Raw genomic sequence first — 15,977 nt, 5'->3', positions numbered from 1 at the left:
GCTGGAAAATATTAAATTAAGAAAAAAGGTGCCTAGAGTAAATATTGATGGGCTCCAGACAGAAGTAACAAATGTTAGCAGCCAGATTGTTGCAACTGAAATGAATGCTGTGAGAAAACACGCTTCCAGAACAGATTTAATGAGTGTGAGTTTTACTACAGAGGACATTCTTTTAAAGGCAAGCAGCATTCAGTTGAAAGCATGTAACATACTGGAGGTCTAAAAAGTGAAAGTGATTTTTAGAAGGTCATTTTATATATAGACTAAGGCTAGTACAATCTCAATGGGAAAAACAGCCCAGGACAACGCGCAAGAAACATGACATCTTTCACAGTATCCCATCCTAAACAGGAAGTTTGCGTAGTGCAGCACTATCCTAGTGATGAAGTTCTATCTTTGTATCACTGTCAGCATACCTGTTCTCAGAAGCAGTCTAATTTGTGTTTCCATGCTGTACACTCTCAAGAATAACTTTTTTTTCCTTAAGACTGTTTTGCTAGACAGTGGTGTTCATCCAGCGCTTTCTTACACTGATTTGCCATGAACAGAAATAATGCGAGAAGGTTGCATGAGTTCTGTTTCTTTGCTTTCAGCATGTTTGCGTAAGTCTTGCTTTCTATGAAAGCTAGACTTGAGTAAAAAATTGAGTGCAACTGTATCTTTTCCCCTTGGGTTCCCCCCCACCACCACCCTCCCGGCATGTTGAAATTTCAAAGACATATATCTTTACAAAGTTTGTAGGAACAGTTAACTGGAGGGGAAGAGGATGAAGTCCCACACCTTCCTAGCTTGTGTTGCTCCTTCTTATTGAATTATTAGATGCTATAAAACCCATGTCAAGAAAGTCCTACATATGGCTCCTGAAAGAAGGGACTCTGACCTTTTGGGAGCATAAACAAATCTAGCTTTGCAGACCTATTCATAAAAATGTGGTGGTGTTCCTCTCTAGCAAATGTAAGTTTGATAAATGTTTTTCATTATTCTGTCTAATAACGCAGCCTAATGGGATAAGTTGGTGAGGGAGAGCAAAGTGGAAGATTTCCTGTACTATCTTAATGCAACTCAGCGTGGAGGTTTTTAGGCTTTGCTCCTGTGCTTCTGTGGCAGCTATCAGACAGCATCTGCAGTAAACAGTTTTAGATATTCTTTGCCTTGTCTCCGAATCACAATCTTTGAACTATTAAAACTGAGCTGTAAAGGTGGAAGATCATGAGTTTCCCTTCTGTCATTGAAGACCATTTGGGACCAGTGGGCAACTTTGTTGCCTCACATATTAGTGTAGTGGTTCCTAGCTCAGTAAATGAGGACAACTATGTTGCTGAATGCATTTAAGCACTTTCTCCAATAGGATAAAAGTCAGTGTGTTGATTATTTCAGGCAGGAAAAAAAAAAGACTGCTTTTCTTAGCTCATAGAGCTTTTATGTTTGCAGACCATATTGGTCACTGCTCCGAATCGTGTAATATTAGGAACATTTTGGAGGCATTTGGCTCTTTGTGGTTAGGGGAATACGATAGGAGCATCCATTCTGGTGTTCACTCTCTTAGAAGTTCAGGGATGGCCAGGTTTTAATATGAGGATAAGAGCAAAACCTTGAATGACTGTTCCAAAATGGTGGCCTGACGTGCCCTGTATAACTGTTAGCTGGAGAAATGTGTCATGGATTGCCTGCGCAGAACGTAGCTATGTCTTCTGCCTCGGGTGCTCGTAGATTATGAGCCAGGCTGCGAAGTTACATGAGTGCTCTGTCAATAATTTCAGAAAAATAATAGTTTTCCCACTTCTCTAGCCTGTTGAAAGATTACTTTTTACATGCTTCTGTGTTTTCTGCTCTTAAAGGGATTTGGGAATGGATCCTTTTGTGCAGGTATGGAGCTACTTTGACCTGGGCAAAAGTCAGCTTTTTTGTTTGTTTGTTTTTGGTTTGTCCTTTAAAGCTTTAGATCCTACTAGATTTGTCTTAGGCTTTTATTTCTGGGAGTTCATACAGAAAAGGAGATACTCATTCTGTGGACCAGACAAAAAGCTTACGTGAGGCCCAGCTGAACAGCGAAAATTCTAGCTAATAGTGTCTGTCAGGCTGTTGTCGTGTGACATGTCCGATCAGAGCAGTCATGTGCGGATGCCTGGCTGCCTTTTACAAGCTGGTTAGTCAGTTCGAGGTCTCTTCTGGAAGAAACAAATGCACAAAGGCATCTGCACCTACAATTTTGAAGTCAAAAGAAAGTCTTATAAGTAGCTGACTGTCCTGTCAGCTGACCCCTTTTTAATAACTTATTTGCTGTCTTGGATGACAGTGTCTGCTTCAGTTTACTTCCAAATTTGTGCGACCATCTTTGTAAACCTTCACAGATAATAAGCCAGTTTAAGCGCTTGAGTGATGTCAGTGTGTTAGAGGTCTGTGGCATTTACAAGTGTGATCAGTAAAAATAACTTAATTCAAGTGATGCTGCTTGTGATGAATTGGAAACTTGCACTTTCCATGCTGATGATGGTTGGTGAATACTAATGGTGAGATGTAAAGAAACAATAGGCATCTAACGCTGAGATTGACCCACAAGCTTAAGTGCGGAAGGATGTTGACAGAAACTTGATGTAGTTTGCCTATGGAATGTTAATTAAGAGTAACTAGTCTTCTAGCAGCAGGCTGCAAGGTTTTTGTGACCTGTTGGAGTTAAGCATCTCGACAGTGATCTCATATCAAAGCCTGCTTATGGACTGTAAAGTAGATATTAATGTGTTTAAGTCTTATGGCATTAGGTTGGTGGGAGTGTCTCGTATGTGCTGATAGCTGCCATCCCTGATGTGACTGTTGATCTCGACACTTTTCTGCTAAAAGTTGGATGGAGCAGTTGCTTCTCTATGCAAGAGCCTTGTGCTTTTGAGCTTTTTCCAGGAAAGCAGGCAACCTATATTTCATTTTTCATGTAAATACTAAGAGTTTAAAAAAACAAAAACCCACAAGTACTTAAATTTTCAGGGGGAAATGTAAAGTGAATAACTCGCGTGTTTCTGGAAGTACCGTAGTTTCTACTCTGAAACCTACCTGTTCATGATGTTAATGCATGTGCAGATACAGGTCTGAAAAGGAGGGATGGTGGGAAAGGTGTGCTACTGTTTTGTCTGATAGTGCTGGTTTGTTACCTTGAATTGACTCTGTTTTCCATAGATTATACTTTTCCAGTAAGGGATTTTTTTTTTCAGCTGAAAGTGAGAAATGTGTGGTCTGAGTTGTTTCATGACTTGTATTAAGCCCGTCTAGAATGTGAGGATACTACAGCAAAGAGCATGTGATTAATGGTTTGTGTCTCAAATGTGTGCTGGCAACTAGCTGGTGACAGAAAAAGGAAGAGTTTGAGTAAAATGGCTTTTTAACCTTTCTTTTTTTCATGTGAAATAGTCAGCTGTATAACTTCTTGTACATCTCTAAATGTTCTTAGCCACCATTTGAGACAACTACCTCTTTTCCATGTCTAAATTTTGTGCTTCCAAGATTTTATTCTAGAATTTTCTTGACAACTGTCTCAGCATGTTTTCCCACCTGATCTGAGATTTTGAATCAAACTTCTTTATTCATCTAAAATATACATTTAAAATATATTTATTGGTCTAAAATCCTACCTTTGAGGGTAGGAAGTCATTAATAAGTTTCTTCACAAAGATTCAGCAGTAGAAGTAAAGCAGTGTGTGTGGTGAGAAAATAAATCTTTTCAGCAAAACTTCTTAGATAATATTTGTTCGTATTAAAAGTGAGGAATACAAAAGGTGCTTGCTTTTAAGCTTAGTTTGAAAATACTATAGAAATCTGCCATCTGAAACTAGGAAGAGCGTTGCGAGCAGGTTGAGGGAGGGAATTTTTCCCTTCTACTCAGCACTGGTGAGACCACATCTGGAGTGCCGCGTCCAGCCCAGTGCCCTGTTCTGAGTCTCTCGGTATGAGAGACACAGACACGCTGGAGCAAATCCAGTGAAGGCCCATAGAGACGAATGATGGACTGGAGCATCTCTCATATGAGGAGAGGCTGAGAGAGCTGGGACAGTTCGAGCTGGAGAAGAGAAGGCTCAGGGGAAATCTTGTCAGTGTGTATAAATATCTGATGGGGGAGTAAAAAGGATGTGACCAGACCCTTCTCAGCAGTGGCCTGTGACAGGAGAAGAGGCAACAGTCACAAATCGAAATACAAGAAACTCCATCTAAATGTAAGAAGAAACTTTTTCACTGTGAGGGTGGTCAAACACTGGCACAGGTTGCCCAGAGAGGCTGTGGAGTTTCTACCCTTGGAAATGTTCAAAACTCCACTGGACACAGCCCTGAGCAACTTGCTGTAGTTGACCCCACTTTGGGTTGGACTAGATGACCTCCAGAAGTCCCTTCTAGCCTCAACTATTCTGTTGTTCTGTGAAATATCCCTAAACAAAGTAATGACAGCAAACTTTATCTGCCTCAAGCTAAAATGTGCTTCTGTTTCAAACTAGGTTAAGGCATACTGACCTTGATATTTGTTTTTAATCTGTTTTTTGTTTGATAATGAAGCTCAATTTAAACACACAATCTTTTTTGTCCCTGACATAGATAAAGGTTCTTTTGCTTATGAAAAAAATCAAGGATTGACAAAAAGTGTTACAAATAAAAATGGGAAGCAGAATTGACTAGCAGAACATTGCTAAGTAGCAACAGGGATAAAGCTGAGTGGTTTTGATATATTAATTATGAATGATTGTAATATCACTTTTTGCAGTAATAAATGATTGGATTCAGTTGCTGAGGATGTTATTTCCAGTTCTGTTTTTAAATGACTGCTAAGTGGCAGGCTGTTCTGGAGAAGCATGCAGTGCTGTGGGGACAAAAATGAGACTTTCTTTTTTTTCATAACATAACTTACCTCACAAATTTTAAGGAAGATCTGATCTTTGAAATTGCCATTTTCTTAACCCTAGAATAAGGATTTGTTATATTCATCATATGCACCAAGCTTTAAATTCTTTAAAATGCACATTTATTGAGAACCACAGCATCAGTTTCTTAAACTAAATACAGAAACTTCTGTATACCCAAGACATGCGTGGTTTGCCACTCGTCAAAACCAATTAGTTCAAGGAAGCATGCCAGTTACGTAGAGCAGAGATCTACATCCTCTTTAAATATAGATGAACTGTCGGCAGTCTGAAGAAAGTATTTAGTCTAGTGTAAACTGTTTTAGGCAAAAAAGAGATTAAAGAAAGTAATAAGTACCTAGTCTTACTAGTCAGAATGCCTCATATGCTAATACTTGTATTTTGCAGGTTATGTGCTTTTGGTGGAGGGATGTATTTTGGTTGTGTAACTTCACTTAAAAGCATACTTCTCTTTGTAGGCTTGATTATCAGCTTAGATGACTTAATCAGCTATTGAATGCAAAAACTAAAATCGGCATAGGAGTTGAAAAAGAGCAGTCTGCGTGGTGAAAAAAATTCAGTAGTTTTTGTGATAATCTCATATAGAAATGAATGACTCACTACTGTGACTACTCTAAAAGACTCTCTACCTGTTGGAGGTGTGCATGTATGTGTGTGTGTATACATACATACATACATATATATATATATATAAATAAAATATATATATAAAATTAAGTTTAATCTTACTTTGACCCATGATACAATGGAAGCTCAGATGATGCATGTAGTTTAGCTCCATATTATATGTGAGTAATTATATGTGAGACAAATGGATGCCATTTAGAGGTGATCTTATTAGACTTGTATATTGTCACTTTTTAATGTATGTGATATCTTTATGATGCACATTTATCTCTATTGTAAAAAAAAAACCAAAAAAAAAACCAAAAAAAACCAAACCTGTTTGCAAACTCAATCTTTATCTAGAAGCCACAGAAGAAGTTTCATTGGACAGTCCAGAGAGGGATCCCATCCTCTCTCCAGAACCAACGCCTGCTATCACTCCTGTAACACCTACTACATTAGTAGCTCCCAGAATGGAAGCGAAAAGCATAACAGCCCCTGTGATTTTTGATAGATCCAGAGAAGAGGTACTGAGTAAACTTTCATGTTGATTGCTATGGAAATGTCTTGTTGGCTTTTTGAAGTTAAACAAAAAAAAAAAAAAGCAGTTCCTAAATTTTCACTCACAGTATCGTTCTTTGATAAAGGGAAGTATATAAGAGAAATTATTCCATTTATTTTGAATTGGATATTTAATGTGCATTTGACTCTTTCAATAGCATCAAGATTTGTTGCTTAGGCAATTACACTAGCAATCTGTACTGCGAGGAATAACATTCCTACATTCCTATCCATTCCTACAGGACAAATAAAGCACTGATACTGTGAAAGTGTGCGTAGGAGCAAGTGTTGAGCTAGAGACAGGAGAGATGTTAGAGATGTATGGTAACTCATACTATCGCATTAGAGGTTTTACCTTGAAATCTAAAGCTGCTGTTAATGAGGATGTGGAGGGAAGCAGTTGTTAGCGCTGTGCTGTATACTAACAAACAGATGAGGCTGATCATAGTTTTACCGCTTTTAATATTTTGCTATTTATGTTTGGCATTCCATTCAAAGCCTGGGCATTGGCAAATACCACTTATTTCTAGAATATGGTCTTACTAGGCCGTGTCCCTGATAAATCAGTTTGCCAAACAGGACGTGCCTGAGTCTCAGTGATGACTGCTTTCCCAGATGCCCCAAACTGGCATTTTATTCTGATTTTCTTCCCCTTCGATCCTGGCCCACAGTCCTTTCTGCCATGGTCTTTAAGATGTCTGTTTTTATTAAACTTGTGTGTATTGCATGAAAGATAGGAAATGCTGCGTGATCAGAGCTCAGGCAAGTGCCTGAAAATTCTATGGCTGTTGCTTCCCCATCCCCTGCTGTTCAACTACAGATACCATTAATAACAAGGAATAGCTGTCTTTTGATTAGAAGCATATAGAAACATTGCAGATGAACATTTTTGAGCCTCAGTATTTGCTGGAATTGGAAGAGATAAAGTGAATATTTCCATAATATAAATATTTACTAAAAATTCGTAGGCTAGCAAGTCCCAACAAGAGGTTGCCACACTAAAAGTTTCTGCAGGAAGGCTCAAAATTAAAGGCAGTATTAGAAACTGTTCACTTAAATTAGATGGTGGGCCTGGAAGGTGGTGTGGGTATTTTTGTTTGTTTGTTTTTGCTAGTTTTTGTTTTTTTTTCTTATCATTCAGACATACTGACTCATCTTCCTTCCCCAGTACCCTAGTCCTACCCTTGTCCTGATAGATAATATGAATGCACATTAACTTGTTAAATGTGGCATACACTTTTTCTAGATTGAAGAGGAAGCAAATGGAGATGTGTTTGATATAGAAATCAATGTGTCAGACCCAGAGAAAGTTGGTAAGTTCATGTCTTGAACTAGTAAGTCAGATGGTAGACCGTCTTACCTCTTGAAGACTATTCTGTTTTTTTAGCATAATCTCTTATTCAGTTATCTTTTGGCCATTTATAGTATCTAAGTGAAAAGTTACTTAATGTGTATTTCAGAACAAAAAGTGTGTGGAAGGGTTAAAGTAACTTGCTCTAGGATAAGTATTTTAATTTTCTTACAGGGGATGGCATGAATGCTTATATGGCATACAGAGTAACAACAAAGGTAACTAGTGCAACAAATATTTGCAAATAACTTTATATCACAGCTGAGTAGATGTATTAGTAAATCATAACTAAAATTGCTTCTCTCTCTCTCTCTCTCTCTCCCTCCTCCCCTTTTTTTAAGACATCCCTTTCCATGTTTCACAAAAATGAATTCTCTGTTAAAAGAAGATTCAGTGATTTTCTTGGGTTGCACAGCAAATTAGCAACAAAGTATATGCATGTTGGTTACATCGTGCCTCCTGCTCCAGAAAAAAGTATTGTAGGTAAGTCTAGTAAGGTTGAATGTATGCATGCGATTAAATTACTGTAATAAAAACAGAATATTTTAATACTGACTGTGCTTGTGAAATAAATACTATTTTGCATAACTAGTATGTACTGCTTATCAGGTGATTCAAACTATTATTTATACTTCCCATTCTGTATTCTAAAAAAGTTGTGTTTAGGTTGGAAAGCTATGTACTGGCCTCTTCCTAACTCAGAGCAGTGCTGATAATAAGAAGGACATTTGTCTTAATACGTGTCCTTCTGTTTCTTATCTATCATTCTTTCTGCACTGTTGCCCCTCAAAAGCTGATTAGCCTATCAAAACAAAGATGTTAAATGAAAGTTTATTTTTAACTTATGCTGTTATCAGTTGCCTGTAATACACAGCGCTTCCTACGTGCTGCCCATCTCTGATACTTTAATCTATTTCTCTTGGTCGTCATGAACACTGAAACCCTCAGTTCTTCAAACTTCTAATTCAACAACTGTTTTTGGATGACATCTGTCTTGGTAAATGCCTTGAAGGAGCAGATGCTTTATTTGTTCCATAAGCTAAAGAGCAAGCCTGAGGTACTGAAGTGACTTGAAATTGCTAAATTTTTGAGCTCTAAGTAATAGAGGTTCTTTCAAAATGACTAGGTATTTCAAACAATAAAACCTGTTGAAGTCTTTGTTTACATTTGTGCAGTTTTGTTTGTGGCTTCCTATGTAAATAACTGATTGGACTTCAGAAAGTGATCCTGTTTGATATGTAGGGAAGAAGAGGCCATAATTTTTTTTTCCTCTTGCAGTAGTTTAGTCTATAAAGCTAATCAGAGCAGCAGCTTTTCAGATAAGGAGTAAAAGATGGATTGAGTAGATGTAGGGAGCAGAAAGCCTGGGAAAATTATGCTTTTAATTTTGTGGAAAAGAACTGTGTTTTTCAGTTTTGGGGAGTTGTAAGTTCAAAAAACTTCTGGGGGGCTGGGGAGGCGGGGGGAGCCTGCATTTCAGACCTTGGCCCCAAATTCAGATGGTGAATTACTTATTGTGGAACAGTAGGTTAAGCTGAGTCAGCAGTGAGCTAGAGTTGAATGTTCATCCAAACTGCCTCACTACTTAGTTACTGCGTTTTGGAAGGTCATGGTTTTTGTTTTTAAGAAAATATTTGCTTAAGTCATGGATTTCTTCCTGTGAAGGAGTTAGGGTGCTTGTGTTACAGAAATTGCCTTTACACTTGCTCTTGAATAGTCTTAGATTTGCAGACAGGGAAACCTGACACGTTATCTAGAATTAGCTGACAATATCAGAAGTTAGGAATTCCTTCTTCTAGGCCATTTGATGGCATTTTCAGTTTTTTTCTCTATGAACTTCTGTTGCCATCAAATATGAAGTATCTTATTAAACTGCAGCATTTCATCCTTTCTACAGTTTAATATTAAGGAACACTAATACACTAATGCCAAAAGATAAAGGTGTATGAATCACCTTTGTTTGCATACTTTAATCCTTATACTTAAGAACATACTAACTGATGGATTTACAGTTATGTTATAGTGTAGTATATGTTTGAAAAATATGCTGATGGGATTTATTTCCATCATGTTATGGAGATGGGAGAATGCTAATGCTTCACTGAGAGGTAAAGATCCTCCTTGTTCTTGAAAGGATACTTTTTGTTCATGTGTTACTGTGTAAAATTTCTAATGCCTGAAAGGGGGTTGGGAGGGGAACAATTCTGGGAACTGCTGATCCAACAGGTCACAGAGTACATGTTCAGATTTCTTAAGACTTTGCTACTCAGAACTTCTAGTTGAAGAAGCACAAAAGTAATAGAGCAGGAAACCGCTACAGGAAGAAATAAGGATGTTTGGATGGTATCATAACGTACTGCTCCCACGCTTCAGGAAATAAGAATCAGTGTTCAGTGTTTCACACTCATTTTGGTAGGACTTAGGCTCCTAACCCTGTGAGTTTGGGTCTTTGGCATGAAAGATAGTGATCGTAGTCTGAGAGTTTTAGAGCTATTCTGTTGCTGAGTTTATTTCCCGTACCATGAGACATCAAGAATGACTTTGTCTTCATTGTCATGGTTCTTTGGCCACTCCTCTTGGACAGAGGAGGTGACATAAAGCTGAATACACTCTGCGCATTTTCTCTTCCATTCAGATTGTAGTTGTTCATATGCTTCAGAATTTTCAGAGCTGGCTAGTTTGCCACAAATAATAAAAAAAACCTCTTAGTTTTAGAAATTAGAAGATACTAGAATGAAAATGTTGGTCGTGAGCATACCAATCAATAGGCTTATAAACTGAGATTTATTATCTTATTCTGTTTTATTAGGGTAACTGTTTTCCTCTTCTGAATATGGGTGACCAATAAGACACTGATCTTTTAGATTGTCTCCATAAAAGCAAATTCAACTAATATTTTTAACATGAATTGCAATAGATGTATTACAGGAAACTGCTTAATTCATGGGACTATTCCTCTGTGGTGCTTTTCATTATAATTTGACTTAAATACGTAAACTTAGGTGAGATTTATCTTGTAATCATATCAGCTATGTTAATGATTTCTTTATGATAATGTAAAATCAATATGATGCAATTTTCTCCAAAGGCATGACCAAGGTTAAAGTAGGCAAGGAAGATTCTTCGTCTACTGAATTTGTAGAAAAAAGAAGAGCAGCACTAGAAAGGTAATGTATGTATCTAACTAAAACTTGTTTAGCTTCAAAGTGACTTGTAATATACTGCATGGGCTCTTTAACTGGTGCGTGGGCTAATTGTACTTCAGTGGATTCTGGAAGGCCATGTGGAGCTACCCAATTTTTGTGTAGAATTAGAATAATCTCCATTAAAAATGGGAAATGTTGACTTAAGCATAAGGAGAATTATGGCTACACCTTTTCAAACAGCTGACTTCTTGAAATGGAGATTGTAGGGATCTAGTAAGCAGAACTTTGTTCATCAGCTTATTTAGACATTCTGGTTTTAAGCAACTAAGTGACTTCAGCAGTGGATCTGTTTCATATAAAACCAACTGTTGTGTAGGACAAAGGGCAGAGGGGACCTGTAGCCACTTGAAACTAAGATGGCCTTCTGAGGACTTACAGTGCTTTGATGTGACTAGTTGAACTTTGATGCAGGAGACATCTGATCTCTGTCACCCAGCACTGGCATACAACTAGTATTGTTCTGGTATCTTTGCTGTGGTAGGGTGCTGTCACTGAGGCATGGTTTCATCCATTCCTGTTGACGTGGCTAGTAAGGCCCTGGAAAGCAGCTAGTAAAAGTTCTATAACTTACGGTCATGTACAGCTGAGTCAAGTATACAGACCTAATTTTGGTATGATTTTTATAATATGCCTATTGTGATGCGATTACATCATATGAAGACAGCGTACCATTTAACAGTTTGTTAGACAGGAAAGTTAACAAAAATCAAAGGTTTTAGATTGCCAGAGAGTATGTCTTACAGATAATGTGTGAAGCTATCAAGCTTTTGGAGTTCCAGAAATAATCTTAGTTGAAAAAAATCTCTTTGGAATCCTGTTGCTATTGTCTTTTTGTTACCTCGCTCATCAACTGAACATCTGAGCTGATATTGACGCTCAAAATACTGATAGGTTGTCCTGTCACTAAAGATTGGTATATATTATGGCTTGCCACTTAAAATTGCACCCAGAAGCTGATGAAGTAATTGTGTCTCTTGGAGCAAAACTCTGAAACCCATCCTGGGTAAACAGCAAGCCTACTGCCAAAGAAGTGGTACTATGAGATATAAAGGCTCAGAATAACAGCCAGATTGGAGTCGTTGGACTTAACCGAGCGGCCATTTTTACACAACTTCAGATCTCTGTGATAGAGATGACTAGTTTCCCTATTCGTTGCTCATTTGAAGAACATAACTAGGGTTAGGAAAAGCTAGTTGACAAACTTGTGTGCATGCTTTAAGTGCTGCATTTCATTTTTTTGTTAAAGTGATAAAGTATATACCACTTCTGGTGGATGCTGAGCACAGCTCTTGTACTGGGGAATGGACTCCTCAATACTCTTGACAATGTTGGGAAAGCTTCACAGTGTATTTCATTTCTTTTTTCAGAAAGACCATAAAAATCTTATCTGGCAAGGGGTAACTTTTTCATTAGCTAGCTTTTCCTTTCAGAAACAAAAAAGTTTCTTACCTACCCAGATGTTCAAAAGATGTTTAGAGGCAGTGGGTTTGTTGCTGTTTCATAAAGCTGAGGAAAACATGTTTACATGTACCAGAAAGTCAGATCAAAGGGATCTAATTCAAAATTGCTCTCCCTTTGGCCCAGAGCTGTGGGCTGAGTGGGAAGGGAAGCAGTGTGCCCTTTTAGTTGAGTTTACTGAAGTTTATGCCTTAGAACAGGGAACTTAAATACTATAAGTCTTCCAGGCATCCTCAAGCATACCTCTAGTCGTCTTCAGTGAAAAAGTTAGTAATCTCCCTTGGAGAAAGTGCTAGTCTCTAGCAGCAGTGTTCGAAAGAAAAATCTCTTTGGCTGCTTGCATTGTCAATTTTAACTTGTACTTACTTGCTACTGAGGGTCAGAACAATCAAGGAAAAGTTGAGCAATTTAATATGTGAAATAGTTTCACTGCAACTCTTAGCTCCTTTAGGAAGAAAAATAAGAATCTGGTGATGATATCTAATGGGGGATGGAGAAAATATATTGTGTTTACAATATCAAAATACTCAGGGTTTCAGTTAAGAGACCCAGTCTGCGTCACTCCAGGGCAGTTTTCATGTAATTGTGACTGTAATGGGGCAGTTCTGGTACTCTGCAATTTTTGCAAAGCTTCAGTTTTGCTCAAACCTCAGCTGCAGAGCACTGTTGATAGTGTTCTGTCAGTGCATCTTAATTGGCAATGTTGCATACTTTCTCATGCTCCTGTGATCTCTTGAGGTATTTAGTTTCTATAAAGCATTCTTGTAAACACTGTACACTTTCTGAATACATAATATTAAAATCAGTTGTGATAAGCTTGCTGCAGTTTTTAGTGGTTGAGTACTGTAGAAATTTCCCTCTTCAACTCACATTGGTTCAGACAATAGTTTTGAGACTTTAAGTGTTTTTTGCTCAGCTCTAAAAAGGAAGGAGCTGCATTACTTTAACTTTTGGGTGGATGAGGTCTGCAGAACTAATATAAGTTGAACGTTTTAGTCTAGCCAGCAAATAAATAGTTCATACCTAGAACGTGATCAGCTTGCTTCTCCAAAGCTTCCTGTAATTCTAAAGCAGGCCAGCCAGAATTAGCTGTGGCAAAAAAGCCTGTTCGCTGCACGGTGCAAGAATGTTTAAACAAGCTCATCTCTTTTCTGTCTTAAATTGGTTGTTGTTAGAGCAGGAAGATGTCACTGAGGTGTTGGAAGTATCAAATGTATTACTATATTTCAGTATCATGCAACATAGTTATGATGGTTCTCATCTCAAGGAGTTTATGATGTAAACAAAGTAGGTTAGAAACCACGGCCAGCAACTTGTGGCTTTAATACTGTGGTATGTGATGCATGGGGCTGCGTTATTTTTAGTCAAAAGTTTCTGGTTTTGTGATAGCCTTGCGGATTTAAGACTTAAGTGAATGTTTAAACTGCTTATTCGTCCTATCTCTTGACTCTATGCAGGACTTGTGTGTTGGGGGAAGGTGACAAAATGCATAAGTACGATTTGAACACTCAGCAGAGAGGCAAAGGATTGAAGGGGCATGGAGACTGAACTATCCTCTGACCCTTTAGAGGTGACTTTACAAGAGTGCTCAAGCCCCATTAGATAATGAAGGGAGGTTGCGTGCTGCCTGCATTGTACCCGTTCTTTAGATAAAGGACCACTTTCCAATGCTGTCAGGCGCATTAAATCTGTTTTGTTATCTAATATTTTAATTTTTAAAATCATAGGTATCTACAACGAACAGTAAAACACCCAACCTTGTTACAGGATCCAGATTTAAGGCAGTTCTTGGAAAGTTCTGAGGTATTTAAGTTCTTTTAAGTTCTCCTATTTGTTTTCAGATATGGTAACATACAAAATAATATGCTCTCTTTGTATTGAGACCTAATCTCCTAAATTCATATGAAATCAGATTGGATTGTGCCCTTCACGGGACAGAATGGCAGAAGGCTACTTAGGTAATGACCTGCGAAGTCTTTTGCCTCTACTTCTGTTAAATGTTAGATTGGTAGTGACTAAAACTTACTTACTGTTCAGCGACTTCTCCTGAGTGGGTTAGTTGGTCTGTCCTGTTCTGAGTGGCCCAGTTGTGAGCAAAGCTTGTCATATACGCAGTGAAAATCCATAACTGTTGCTACTAATGGTTAAGTAAGGTCAGGAATTAAGAGAGCTTTTTTCCAAGCCAGTTTGCCTCCAGGAGTCAAGCTTCAGGGTTATTGGTGGGATAATGTGAACAGGCTTGCAGTGCTGCTGGCCATGCTAGATGTTGTGTGGATAGAGGACTTCAGTCACCAGTGCTATCAATCTGGCACCTTTCACAAACATTAAATATATTGCAAAAAGATCGTCTGTTATGCTTCTCTAAAAACATCAGTCATCTTATAAATGTGCGTAGTGGATTTGCTGTAATACTGAACTGTCTTTTGGCCAATGTCAATATCTTAGTTCTACTAATAAGTAACAGAGGCCTTACTACTGACAAAAGCATCGTTGATAGATAACTTAAAGTGGATTTATCAATGCTGCCGACACAGAAAACATCAGATATGAGGGGTAAATGATTTGACGTAGGGGCCATCTCATACGGCATATTCAGACTAACTTTAACAAAGAATAATATCAATTAAATTTAAAGTTTGTTAACTTGCCCGGAGGATTTCTAAGTACCTTGCAAATAAACAGTTTTCACAATATTCTGGAGGTAGGTTTTGAAATCTGGCCTATATTTAAAAGTAAGGACATCAATATTTTTTTATGATCCATAGTATGAATCTTGCATTATATTTACAGAATTTCTGTATCTTAACTTACTGTAAATGTAAGCTTTTCTGTTTCTATAGTGCCAGTTGGTTCTCTGTAATGTATAGGTGGCTAGCTAGGACCTTTGGCTAGTTTGTAATAACTTTTGACAAGTAGGTTGTTTGTTCCATTTAAATGTAAAGGTGTAGAAGAAAAGTAAATAGTCTGTATTTTTAAGTTTTCCTCTGAGAATGTAAAAGTAGTAAATCTGAGAAATTAGATTCCACTATATTGAAACACAGAGGAGTAAAGAAAACACTATATCCTTTTCTTTCCCCCCTGTGCCCGGTTAAACCGCCAGCCTTTTAACCAGTCTGTTTGCCCCTATTTGTCATTCAATTCTAGCTGCCGAGAGCGGTTAACACCCAGGCTCTGAGTGGAGCAGGAATATTGAGGATGGTGAACAAGGCTGCCGACGCTGTCAACAAAATGACAATCAAGATGAATGAATCGGATGCAGTAAGAGCTGATTTTTCGACTTGAATAATGAGATGAATTAATGAGGCTCACCAATTGCATTTTAAAGCTGTAGAACTAGAAAATGGGATATTAATTTGCCTATTGGCTTGGATTCTTAGCTGTAGCAGTTGACCACCCTGGTAGTACATGCATAATTTGCTTCTTTAAAACAAGAAATGCTGTTGGTAATCTAATTTGTAATGCTTGACTCTTTCATCTTTTGTCAGTGGTTTGAAGAAAAACAGCAGCAATTTGAGAATCTGGATCAGCAGCTTAGGAAACTTCATGCCAGTGTTGAAGCATTAGTCTACCACAGAAAAGGTAAATTTATTTTTCTGACTGTGTGAACGTAAGTGTTTAGAGCTTTAAAAAATCTTAATGAAGCAGGAACTTAATAATGTTAGAGCTCTAAAGTAACAAACAGTCAGAGTTTTACAGGAAATTTTAATGCAAAAAATCTTCTAACTGTACCTTTTGCTTTAAACTACTCTAGCATTTCTGATATGTATTTTTTATATATCCCAGATATTCTGTTGAACTTGAAAGTTACTATATCGATTAGTGTAGAACTTTTTTTCTTGAAGAGTTTTAATATTATAAGTAACAAGTGAAGCTACAGTAGACATCCATAAATGTATCTGT

At 37.7% G+C, this 15,977-nt stretch overlaps 1 protein-coding gene across 2 annotated transcripts in view; it reads left to right on the top strand.

The window, feature by feature from the left end:
• Window positions 1-15,977, top strand: part of LOC112992366 (sorting nexin-2) — a 34,509-nt gene that overhangs the window by 11,408 nt on the left and 7,124 nt on the right. The window contains exons 3-10 of one of the 2 annotated variants that reach the window (XM_026115367.2): window positions 5,865-6,028; window positions 7,309-7,375; window positions 7,588-7,631; window positions 7,755-7,896; window positions 10,502-10,580; window positions 13,805-13,880; window positions 15,222-15,335; window positions 15,563-15,656. In XM_026115367.2, the coding sequence (XP_025971152.1) occupies window positions 5,865-6,028; window positions 7,309-7,375; window positions 7,588-7,631; window positions 7,755-7,896; window positions 10,502-10,580; window positions 13,805-13,880; window positions 15,222-15,335; window positions 15,563-15,656 (780 nt within the window). The remainder of the gene's footprint in view (window positions 1-5,864; window positions 6,029-7,308; window positions 7,376-7,587; window positions 7,632-7,754; window positions 7,897-10,501; window positions 10,581-13,804; window positions 13,881-15,221; window positions 15,336-15,562; window positions 15,657-15,977) is intronic. The other variant, XM_064500882.1, reaches the window with a different exon arrangement.

This window comes from Dromaius novaehollandiae, chromosome W (genome assembly GCF_036370855.1).
Source record: "Dromaius novaehollandiae isolate bDroNov1 chromosome W, bDroNov1.hap1, whole genome shotgun sequence".
NCBI classification, from domain to species: domain Eukaryota; kingdom Metazoa; phylum Chordata; class Aves; order Casuariiformes; family Dromaiidae; genus Dromaius; species Dromaius novaehollandiae.
Note: the sequence above shows the minus strand (reverse complement) of the source record. Positions and strands in the feature narration are given on the sequence as shown.